This window comes from Chiloscyllium plagiosum, chromosome 2, assembly GCF_004010195.1.
Source record: "Chiloscyllium plagiosum isolate BGI_BamShark_2017 chromosome 2, ASM401019v2, whole genome shotgun sequence".
NCBI classification, from domain to species: domain Eukaryota; kingdom Metazoa; phylum Chordata; class Chondrichthyes; order Orectolobiformes; family Hemiscylliidae; genus Chiloscyllium; species Chiloscyllium plagiosum.
In genome coordinates, this window is record NC_057711.1 from 117,177,841 (window position 1) to 117,190,626 (window position 12,786).

General features: G+C 43.5%; 1 protein-coding gene across 1 annotated transcript in view; it reads right to left on the reverse strand.

Moving 5' to 3' along the window:
* Positions 1 to 12,786, reverse strand: part of megf10 (multiple EGF-like-domains 10) — a 214,648-nt gene that overhangs the window by 71,040 nt on the left and 130,822 nt on the right. Inside the window, 1 exon segment of the mRNA XM_043717093.1 lies at positions 11,666 to 11,912. Within this exon segment, the coding sequence (XP_043573028.1) occupies positions 11,666 to 11,912 (247 nt within the window).

Sequence of the window (12,786 nt, forward strand, 5' to 3'; positions counted from 1 at the left end):
CAGGAGATTTTGTACCCACTTAAGGAGGCAGACAGGGCTTCAGTTTATGTCTCTGACAATGTAGCACTCCCTCAGGACTGCACTGAAATGTTGAGATAAATTGTGTGTTCAGGTATCACGAGCGCATCTTGAATCAAGGTGAGCATGCTATCAACTAAGCATGATGAATGCAAAGCATTGAGATAAAGAGAGACAGAATCATTACATTTTATCAAAGATAGTTTATATCTTTTTAAAAAGTTAATCATACCATTCGACATTTTAAGATCTCATCTGCTTTTACAGTCAAGTAATACAACAGGAGTTACTTCGTCTGTGTGCTGTTCCCTTTAAAGAGCTATCCAAAAAGAGAAAAGCATATCTGTACGGATTGCATTGAGGTCAGTAAGGTGGAAATCATAGAATATGAGTTCCCCAATTGGGACTGTTAACCTGGTCCAATCAGGGAACCCTGGCTGATGGATATAAACAGGGTGTTGTAGGCTCTGCTCACTTAGAGCTGGTTCTGAGGAAGCTGGATCAGTGTCAAGTACCATGCACCTGTAAATAAAGGATGACTTGGTGAAGGGACACCAGCCTCTGTGGAGTTATTTCAATGTAGATCTGTAGATAGCTGGATAATTGGAAAGATGGATAGACATACATGAATAGAAAGGCAGACATAAGTGAACAGATGAGAAAAAGAGAAAAAGAGAACCAATCATTATCACTGATCAGCATAAACATTCTGATGGTTTTATTTATAGAAACCCGAAGGCTTTTATTTGATTTCAAAATATTGATCGTAAACAATAGATCATTCTAAATCACATTCTTTTTTAATGTTAAATGAGCCCCATGTTATTATAGATTACAGCCAAAGGCAGTTTTTGTTAGTCAAAGCATTTTATTTGCATGATCATTACTTTATTCCTGTAAACTGTAGAAATAAATATTAGAAAAAAAGCATTTAAGTCTCATTCCATCCTTTATTCAATCTAAGCGGTCATACATCTAGGGTTTTAATTGATATGATAGTTCCCGCTTGATACTGCGTACTATCCACTGACAGAGGTAGGCCCAAGTGAGTCACGTTCCTTTTCAATCAGTATTGCTCCAAATACTACGGACATTGAAGTAAGTATAAAGATGGTGCAGGAATAAGCCAAGTGCCAATTGATTGAATTGAATTGAATTTATTGTCACATGTACCGAGACACAGTGAAAAGCTTTGTCTTGCGAGCAATACAGGCAGATCACAGAGTTAAATAGCATAGATAAGTAAATAATATTTAAACAGCTGCAAAAACAAAAACACAGGTATAGGCGAATGCTAAGAGTTTGTGAATCTAGTCAGTATTTTAACAACAGTAGGGTAGAAACTGTTTTGAAACCAGCTCATGTGAGTGTTCAGGCTTCTGTACCTTCTCCCTAATGGTAGAGGTTGTAGGAAAAGATTGCCAGGGTGGGATGGATCTTTGTGAATGCTGGCAGCCTTTCCTTGACAGCGGGCCTGGCAGATGGATTCTATAGATGGGAGGTCGGCCTTTGTGATTCTCCGGGCCAAGTTCACCACCTCTCTGTGACTGTCTGATCTTGAATGGTACAGTTGCTGTACCAGGTAGTGATACATCCAGCCAGAATGCTCTCGATGGCGCACCTAGAAAAGCTGGCAAGGATATGCACTGTCATGCCAAATTTCCTCAGCTGTCTGAGGAAGAAGAGAAGTTGTTCCGTCTTTGTAACCAGTGCGTCCACATGAAGAGTCCAAGAAAGTTTGTTGCTGATGACCACTCCCAGGAGCTTGACACAGCAAACAAGCAATAATTATGATCAAGGAAAGAATGACAATATCAGCACAGCTAAAGCTGTGTCAGCATGCTCCAACATCGAAGGTTGAGACAGGAAGTAAAGCCTGTCTGAACCTAATAATTGTTGCCTAGTTTATTACGTTTCAGACTCTTGTGCTAAATAAATTTTCCAACTTGATTGTAAATCAGTGATCTCACGGTCAAGTATTCTGCTGGTTCTGAACGTGGTAAAAATCCTTAAAGGAGTAACCAAAGTCAGAGCTTCTGGATGACAAAAGAGATCTAAGTTACTGTAAATGATGGAATGGGTGCACAGATGACAAATAAAGTTCAATGTGGAGAAATGTGAAGTTTGTAAGAAGAATGTGGACAGAAAATAATATACTAAAGGTACAATTCTAAAAGGGATTCAGAAGCACAGGCATATGGGTGTCTATGTGTGTAGGTCATTGTCCGTGGCAGAACAGGCTGAGAGAATATTTATATGGCAGACAGAATTTATAGAGTATGCAAACAAGGAGGTTAAATCTATATGACACACTAGTTCAGCCTGAGGCCCAGATCTGGATGCCACATTTTAGGAAGGATATGAAGGCATTGGAGAGAGTAGAGAAAAGATTCTGACAATGGTGCCCGGGTATGAAGACAGTTTGAAGCATTTAGGAATATTTTCCTTGAAGGAGAGGGGGCTGAGTGAATTGGATAGAAGGATACAAAATACCAATGTCTTTGGACAGATATGTATGGAGCATGCAAACATAAATATAGATATACAAGTAAAGAGCAGGAGAAGGCCATTTGGCCCTCTCAAGCCTGCACTGCCATTCAGTTAGATCAGGGCTGATCAGTCCACTCCACAGTCATACTGTCCCAAGGGAACCTCCAGTGCCTTGCTCATTGTGAATCTATGCAGCTCTGTGTTAAAAAGATTCAAAGACTCTTATTTCCACCACCTTTTCAGGAAGAACACAGTAGTTTCAACTCTGCATCTTTGCTGCCAAGAAAAATGTTGAACTCCCCCGTTATACTATCCTCCCTTACCACTACATTCCCTTTTGCTAACCTTCACCTCCCCAGTTGAATAGCTTTCTAGACTACAGTGCCATGGTCAGTTAACTCATTCAGGATGCAGCCCCACTCTTACCCAAACAAGCTGAAAACTTCAAACATTTTGAACAATTCCAAAGACTGAGGCTCTTGCATTCCTATCCTCTGGATCCTCTTATCAACCTCAGCTGTAACCATAATACTCTCCTGACCCTGATCACAGAGGACCTTAAGCAAGCATGCCCTGTTACAAAATACCCAGGTAGTGTTTCCCCACTCCAATGCATGCAGCTCAGACTCCAGCTTAATGAATCTGACCAAAAGCTGCTCGAACCTCAAACATTCAATATAAAAATGTATGCTTTGAAACACAATGGCATCCAAGTACTCCCACATCCTTAAAAGCAATTTCAATTCCTATATAATTAGTTATTTTCTTTTTAAATATATTTTATTAATCTTATCACCAGTTCACATGCCACTTCAAACCTCAGAAATAGAATAGACCTTAACCACTTTGCAGAAAATTACCTAAGAGCTAGCTTCTTCCCCAGTAGCAAAGAACCAATTCCTACAGGTTGAAAACATTTAGAAAAAGCAGAGCAGCATTTCCTTCCCCCATTCAACCCATTCAACCATTTGCCCAACCCCCATCTAGCTGTTCAATGACACACTGAGTTGCCTGTATTTACAAATTATATTTTTATGACCCTGGAAAAGGTTACTACATTAGGAACATGAACTGAAATTGCTAGAAAAGCTCAGCAGATCTGGCAGCATCTATGGTGAGATGTTCAATGTTTAACGTGCTACAGACAGCAGCCCCCGCCGCATCCTAAGATCTACACTCAGTGACACGTGTGTGTCACGTGTACACTCTTGACCTCCCTCTCCAACAGTGTCCCATCACACTGGCTCAGAGCTGCACCACTCCCAGTTCCAGTTCATCGTCCGGCACATTCACCGTGCCAACAAGAAACTTTTTCTTTTCCTTTCAGGCATCAAGGCCCACAAGATGCAACAACTCAAAGATACCCACAGCCCTCCAGAACCTTCCTCCCCTTCCCTTCCCACTGATTCCATCCCCTCCCCCAACCTGTCGGGTATTCACTATCCCTCTTGACTCTCTGCTCTCTGATGCTGAACGTTCTGTACTCACCTTTATCCCTCTGCGTTCCCACCTTAATGAACTTTGAGCATAACATGACATTGAATACTTCTTCCATTGTCTTCGCCTCTGTGGCCATTTCTTTGGACAAAATTCTTCTGCCCACCTCACAGACCCTTCACCCAGCTTCAACAGACTCCCTCCACCTGGACTCCTCCCTCTGGCCTTTTACGTGTACTTGATCTGTTCTTTGAGAACTGTCGACATGACATTGAACACCTCAATTTCTCTGCCCAGCTCCCAACCCATTCAAACCTATCCTCCCAGTAACTGACTGCACTCCGTGTTCTCAGATTCAACCCTGACTTTGTTATTAAGCCTGCTGATAAGGATGGTGCTGTTGTAGTCTGGTGTACTGATCTCTACATTGCAGAGGCTGAGCGCCAACTCTCTGATACCTCATCCTATCTTCTCCTGGACCATGACCCCACCATGGCACATCAGGCCAATGTATCAATTACAGTCACTGACCCCACTTCATCTGGTGGTCTCCCCACTACTGCCCCCAAGCTGATAGTCCCCCAGCCCCTCACAGCTCATTTCTACCTCCTTCCCAAAATTCACAACCAGGACTGCCCAGGCAGACCCATTGTTTCAGCCTGCTCCTGCCCCCACAGAACTCATCTCTCCCTACTCTGACTCAGTCTTTTCTCCCCAGATCCTGTCCCTGCGCACTACATCCACAATTCCGCTGATGTTTTACCCCAGTTTTGGAATTTCCTGTTTTGCAGGCTTCAGCCACATCGTCTTTCCCATGGGCGTGCAATCCATTTACACGCCCATTCCCCACCAGGATGGTCTCAGGGCTCTCTGCTTCTTCATGGAGCAAAGGCTTGAACCGTCCCCACACCTCACCACCCTCCTCCACTTGGCCGAGCTCATGCTCACCCTCAACAACCTCTCTTTCAACTCCTCTCATTTTCTTCAGGTCAGAGGGGTACTCACATGGCCTCCCCAGTTATGCCTGTCTCTTCATAGGGTACGTGGAATATTCCTAGTTCCAGTCGTATTCTGGCCCCATCCACAACTTTTTCTCCATTATATTAATATCATCGGTGCTGCCTTCCTCTCTCATCCAGAATTAGAAACGTTTATCGATTTTGCTTCCAATTTCCACCCGCTCTCACCTTCATCCTGTCCATCTCTGACTCCTCCCTTCTTTTCCTTGACATCTTTGTTTTCATTTCTGGGGCGAGACTGGATACTAATATCCACTATAAACTCACTGACTCCCACAGCTATCTGGACTATACATCCTCACATTCTGCTTCCTGTAAAGACTCCATTCCAGTTTCCCAGTTCCTCCGTCTCCATCACATTTGTTCTGATGATGCCAACTTGGAAAAGCGAGCCTCTGAAATGTCTATCTTCTTTCTCAACTGAAGATTTCCCAGCATTGTTGTTGACAGGGCCCTCAGCTGGGTCCAAACCATCTTCTGCACTTCTGCCCTCACCCTGTCTCTTCCCTCCTGCAACAGCATTAAGGTTCCCCTTGTCCTTACCTACCATCCACATCTAGAGAATCATCAGCCGCCATTTCTGCCACCTCCAATGAGATGCCACCACTAGACACACATTCCCCTCCCCTCCCCTCCTTTGTCAGCCTTCCACAGGGACTGTTCCCTCCAGGATACCCTGGTCCCTTCTTCCTTTACTGCCAACACGACCCCATTGCCCCATGGCATCTTCTGCTACAGTCGCTGAAGGTGTAACACCTGCCCATTTACTTCCTCCCTCCTCAGTATCCAAGGGCCCAAACACACCTTCCAAGTGAAGCAGCATTTTACCTGCACTTCACACAATCTAGTCTACTGCATTTGCTGTTCACAATGTGGTCTCCTCTACATTGGGGAAACAAAGCGTAGACTGGGTGATCGCTTCACAAAACATCTATGTTCTGCCCGCAAAAAAAGACCTTGAGCTTCCAATTGCCCGTCACTTTAACAGACCACCTTGTTTCCTGGCCAATTTATCTCCAGCTTGCTGCAGTGCTCCAGCAAAGCTCAGTGCAAGCTGGAAGAACAGTGCAAGCTAGATGTACAGCACCTCATTTTCCACGGGGAACCCTGCAGCCTTCCGGACTCAATATCAAATTCAATAAGTTTAGGGGCTGAGCTCTCCCATGTCCTTACCCCAATCCCCTCAACCAGGCTTTGTTATCACAGATGCCATTACCCACTACCTAATGTTAGCCACTAACAGTCTCCATTAACTGCTATTCACTCTCCGAGCCAGATCATTATCCATTTCTTTGTCTGTCTAACTGTTCTTCTCCCTTTGGGCTCCATCCCCACCTATCATTTACTTCTTACCCCTTGCCCCCACCCTATCTTCTGCGTATAAACTGACATTTTACTAACTGTAATTAGTTCTGAGAAAGGGTCACTCGAGCTGAAATGTTAACTAAGATTTATCTCCACAGATTCTGCAAGACCTGCTGACCTTTTCCAGCAATTTCTATTTTTGTCTCTGATTTAGAACATCTGCAGTTGTTTTGGTTTTTATTTACTACATTAGGAACTTCTGTTAGCTCACAGCTGGAGCAGTGTGTGCAGTTCTGGTCACCACACAATAGGAAGGATGAGATTGTACTGGTGGGGGTGCAAAGGAGATTCACCAGGATGTTGCCTTGGTTGTTTTCTTTGATGCAAGAAAGTTGAGAAGGGGGGGGGGGCATGACAGAGGTGAATATGATTCTGAGGCAGAATTGGACAGGGTGAGTGTGGTGCTGGGAAAGCATGGTTGGTCCAGCAGCATCCAAGGAACAGGAGAATCGACATTTCGAGCATAAGCCCTTCATCAGGAATGAGGCTTGTGGCCCAAGAAAGCTGAAAGATAAATGGGAGGGGGGATGGACCTGGGGGTAAGGTAGCTTGGAATGCGATAGGTAGATGAATCTGGGGGTAAATGTGATAGGTTTAGAGAGGAAGGTGGAGTGGAGAGGTGGGAAGGAAAATAGACTGGTAGGACTGATAGACTGGAGTTGTGGATAGTGAGGAGGGCTGTTGTCGGCTGCAAAGGGACCTAGATATGATGCAGAGTTGGGCTGAGGAGTGGCAGATGGAGTCCAACCCTGTCAAGTGTGAGGTTGTCCATTTTGGAAGGATAAATAAGAATACAGGGTTAACGGTAGGGTTCTTAGTAAGGTGGAGGAGCAGAGAGATCTTGGGGTCTATGTAGGATAGGTTGAGAGTGCTAGGCCTTTTCTCATTGGAACGCCGAAGGATGAGGGGTGACTTGATACAGGTTTTTAAGATGATCAGAGGAATAGATAGAGTAGACAGTCAGAGACTTTTTCCCCGGGTATAACAGAGTGTTACAAGGGGACATAAATTTAAGTTGAAGGGTGGAAGGTATAGGGGGGATGTCAGGGGTAGGTTCTTTAACCAGAGAGTGGTGGGGGCATGGAATGCGCTGCCTGTGGGAGTGGCAGAGTCAGGATCATTGGTGACCTTTAAGCGGCAATTGGATAGGTACATGGATGGGTGCTTAAGCTAGGACAAATGTTCGGCACAACATCGTGGGCCGAAGGGCCTATTCTGTGCTGTATTGTTCTACGTTCTATGTTCTATGTTCTATGACAGTTAGGGTGGTGCCGAGTGGAAGTTTGGATCTGGATAAGTGGGGGGAGGGGAAATGAGGAAACTGGTGAAATCCACATTGATCAGATGGGGTTGGAGGGTCCCAAGGCGGAAGATGAAGTGTTCTTCCTCCAGGCATCAGGTGGTTAGGGTTTGGCGGTGGAGGCGGCCCAGGACTTGCATGTCCTTGGCGGAGTGGGTGGGGGAGTTAAAGTGTTCGGCCACCGAGCAGTGTGATTGTTTACTGCATGTGTCCCAGAGATGTTCTCTGAAACGTTCTGCAGGTCAGCATCCTGTCTCCTCAATGTAGACGAGACCACGTCGGGAGCAACGGACAGAGTACACGACATATGTGGAAGTACAGGTAAATCTCTGTCAGATGTGGAATGATTCTTTGGGGCCTTGGATGAGGTGAGAGGGAGGTGTGGGCGCAGGTTTTGCACTTCTTGCTGTGTCAGAAGGTGCCAGGTGTGGAGGGTGGGTTGGTGGGGGGGACCAAACCTAACAAAGGAGTCACGGAGGGAACACAGATGGGGGTTTGGAGGGAATTATATGTCTGGTGTTGGGGTCTCTTTGTAGGTGGTGGAAATGGCGGAGAATGATGCAATGTATCTGGAGGTTGGTGGGGTGGAAGGTGAGGACCAGGGGAGGTCTGTCCTTGTTGCAATTGAAGGCAAGGGGTTGGATGCAGGAGAAAACTGGAGCACCCGGAGGAAGCCCATGCAATCAAGGCTGCAATCGAACCCAGATTCGTGGCACTCTGAGGCAGTAGTGCTAACCACTGAGCCATTTTGACACCCCTGATGAAAGGCTTATGCTTGAAACGTCAATTCTCCTGCTCCTTGGGTGCTGTCTGACCAGCTGTGCTTTTCCCGCACCACACTCTGACTCTAAGCTCCAGCATCTGCAGTCCTCACTTTTTCCAGAATGAATAAAAAGCAACTGTTCCCCTTTGTCAAAGGGTCAGCAACAAGGAGGCATAATTTTCAAGTGAAAGGCAGGTGATTTTTGCAGGGATTTGATATAATATCTTTTCACCCAGAGGTTGGTGGGAATCTGGAATGAACTGTCTGGGGTGGTGGTTGGGACAAGAAATCTCATATCCTATAAAAAACACTTCGATGTGTAGTTTAAATGTCATAACATTCCAACATTCTAGTGTTGGAAAGTGGGATTAGTGCAGGTAGCAGCATAGTTTTGATAGTATAGACCTGATGAGCCCAAAGCTTTTGCCCAAAACATTGATTTTCCTGCTCCTCAGATGCTGCCTGACCTGCTGTGCTTTTCCAGCACTACTCTAATCTAGACTCTGACTTGTAGCATCTGCAGTCTTCACTTTTGCCTGATGAGCCGAAAAGCCTCTTCTGTACTGTGTGATTCTATGATCTCAGACCAGACCACCAACCTTACATACAACCAAGGTCACCAAATGTTGTTTTTGGAGATCAGTAACCTTTGTTTTTGAAGTTGACAAATGGGAAGATCCTGAGTACTTGCTATAAGGATAAAATCATAAGATCCCACATTTTTGAACAAACATCAAGCTAACTTTAAACAGTTAGAAAAATGATATAATCTTCAAAACATATTTTTCCCAAAATTAATATGTGGTAAGCTGTGACAGAGCACATCAAGTAGCAAATGTGATCAAGACAGATCCTATGGATTTCTCATCAACACCCTCCAGACATTAATACTACAATGGGTCATCAACTCTCATTAAACTGTTTTTGCTGATCTGGCCTTGAAAGTCCTTCTCAGGGGTTATTCCATCATGAACTGTTTTAATGATTGCTCCTGTTCTAATCAATCATCCATGTGTCCTGGGTCCATGCATCTCTGCACTGCTGTACTCATTCAGAAGCGTAGCTCCAGTTCTTCACCAAAGTTAGCTTCATTGAGCCAGTCCTGACTCTGGGTTTTTCCTGAACTTGAGTCTTGCTCAGTTACATTAAGCAAATTCTGCCTGTGATGTCGTCGGCTCACACTCTCTCAGCTGCACTGAAGTTTTAATGCTCATTGGTTTATTCCAAATACCATGTGGTTTCCCCAACATTAAGCTTCCCACTTTCTAAGCTCCCTGGGACTCTTCTGAGTCCTGACTTCAACCCTTTGCTGCCTATTAAATATTTGAATTTCTTTCTAAATTTGTTATAGCAGCAAGGAGCCAGGTGACTGTGCTTTACTCTTTATTGGGTGAGCCTGTACAGAATCTGTATATTCAGCAGCCTTACCACAAACACAGCTTGCTGCCACCCTTCAAAAATTGAGTCTGCCCCTCTCTTGTCTGTTTCTCCAACCAGTTATGGCCCCTTCCCCCGCAAAACTATTCTTCAGTGAACCTGAACTGTTCTGCGTGATCTATTGAATACCTTTCAATGAACCCCCTCACCTGCTGCTGGGCAGAACTGAACATTTCCACTATACTTTTTTTATTCTAACATGGGATGAGGGCGCCACTGGCTAGACCACCATTTATTGCCTAACCCTAATTACCCAGAAGGCAGTTAAGAGTCAACCACATTGCTGTAGGTCTGGAGTCACATGTAGGCCAGACCAGGTAAGGATGGCAGTTTCCTTCCCGAAAGGACATTAATGAACCAGATGGGTTTGTCCAGCAATCAACAATGAATTCACGGTCATCATCAGATTCTTAATTCTAGATTTTTATTGAATTCTAATTCCACCATTTGCCATGGCAGGATCGAACTTGGGTCCCAGAAAATTAACTGGATCTCTGGATTATTGCTCCACCAATAGTACCACGAGGCTATCACTTCCCTATAACGTACTCTGAATGTTATAGTATGCCGAGAACAATGTGAGAAAATGATGTAACTGGAAGATTTCATTACACTATGTGCAAAATACATTAATTTGGCCCTATACACTGATAGAATAATTCAGTCATACAGCACAGAAACAATCCCTTTGGCCCAACTCGTTCATGCCGGCCAAGATTCCCAAACTAAACTAGTCCCATCTGCCTGCATTTGGTCAATATCCTCTGAACCTTTCCTATTCATGTACCTGTTCAAATATCTTTTAAATATTGTAACTGTACCTGGATCCACCACTTTTTCTGACAGTTCATTGCACGTATGAACCACCCTCTGTGTGAAAACATTGCCCCCCCAATCCCTTTTAAATCTTTCTCCTCTCACCTAAAAAAAACCTCCAGTTCTGAACTCCCCTATCCTAGGGGAAAGATCTTGGCTACTCACCTTATCTATGCCCCTCATCATTTTATAAACATCAATAAGGTCACCCCTCAATCTCCTACATTCCAGTGGAAAATATCCCAGTCTCTCCTTATAACTCAAACCCTCCATTCATGGCAATGTTTTTGTAAATCTTTTCTGAACTCACTCCAATTTAATTAAATCCTTCCCCGAGCAGGGTGACCAGAACTGTATGTAGTACTCCAAAGGTAGCCTCACCAATGTCCTGTCGAAGTGTAACATGACATCCAACTCATGTTGAACAGTAAATTTCAGTTACAGATTCAATGTGAAATACAAACAAAGATGGAAAGTGACTAAAGGTCCCCTTATTCACCAAACTCCCAGCACTCTGTATGAACTTGCACTCAAAGTGTGCCCACTCAGGTAAGGATCAGAAATTTTTCACACAGTCAATAGTTAAGCTTTGTAGTGCACAGCCTAACAGCATGGTAAAGGCAGATTCAATCAAGACATTCAAAAGAGAATTACGTTGTTATTTGAAAAGAGGAATGTGCAGTATTATGGGAGAAGATCAGGAAATACCACTCAGTGAACTGCACACTTGGACAGCTCATATAGACGTTAAGTGTGTCAAATGGCTTCCTTCTGTGCTGTAAAAATCATGAGATTCTGTGGTTAAACACAAATCCATGAGTAAACATAATGTTTTATCAAAGTATTGGGGATCCCATGCAACATTGATTCTATCACCAAAGAAAACAGACACTTTTTAAAAAATCAAATAGACAATGTGGAGCCTCAATTGGACCCACAACATTTTCTATTAATACTAATCTAATATGAAGATGCTATCTTCCTGAAAATAAACTACCGTCTGATGGAGTCTGTACTTACAATGCGCCAGTGTATCCTGGTGGGCATTTACATTCGCCAGTCACGTGATCACACGTTGCCCCATTTTGACACTGGCACTTTAAATGACATCCATTCCCATACGTTCCAACACTGCAGATCTCCTCACATCGCCAACCTTGGTATCCAGGCGTGCAGAAGCAGGCTCCAGTGATGGGATTACACAGAGCTCCATTCTTACACTGACAGCGGTTGTTACAGTGTGGGCCCCAATGGTTACTGTCACATGCTGAAATAGAGATAAAAAAGAGAGTTCTCTGTCAAGTAAGGTCACAGTCATCTTCAAATTAAAATCTTAATGCAGAATCTATGTAGAATTGCTAAGCATATAATCAACAAGTTATCCCAAATATGGCATGTAAAATTAAGACTTGGTGTATTCATCATTACCAACTCATTTTTTTGTATCATTTCATTGCTTGTAGACATTGTTGGCAACACCAGCACTTATTGCCTCTACCAACTGCCCTTGATAAGATGATGGTAAGCTGCCTTCTTGAACCAATACAGTCCATTCTACGTGCACACCGACAATGATGTTAGGAAAGAAGTTCCAGCAACAGTGAAGTAACCTGGAAGGAAATTGAAGGAGATAACATTCCCACATATGCTTTTGTCCTTCTGGATGGTAGGAACCTAGATTAGATTGTTGGAGGAGGCTTTGCAAGTTATGGCAATGCATCTTTTAGATGGTACAAAGAACCTATCCGCTTCACCAATTAAATTTAAGCATTGAGAAATAAACAGATGAACGATGGACAAGGAAACCAGGTGAATTAGAGTCAAATCAGGTATGGTAAAAGAAATATAAAAGAAAGATTGTATTGAAGGAGAAAGACAAAGATAGAAAGAAATGTAAGAAAAAAATTGTAATTACTGGAATTTGAAATGATTTAAATCTCAAATAATTGACTGCGTTGATGTAAGAATGAACATTTTAAATTGTTCTCTTCCTAGTTCAGAGAGGTTGACTGCCATTAAATTAGCAATTATCATGCCATTAAAAAGGTACTTAAGATTTTGATCACCAGCTATAACTTTCGACAAGTGAGTTAAATAATAATTAAAATGTAAATCCAGAAACCTATTAAAAATAACAAGGG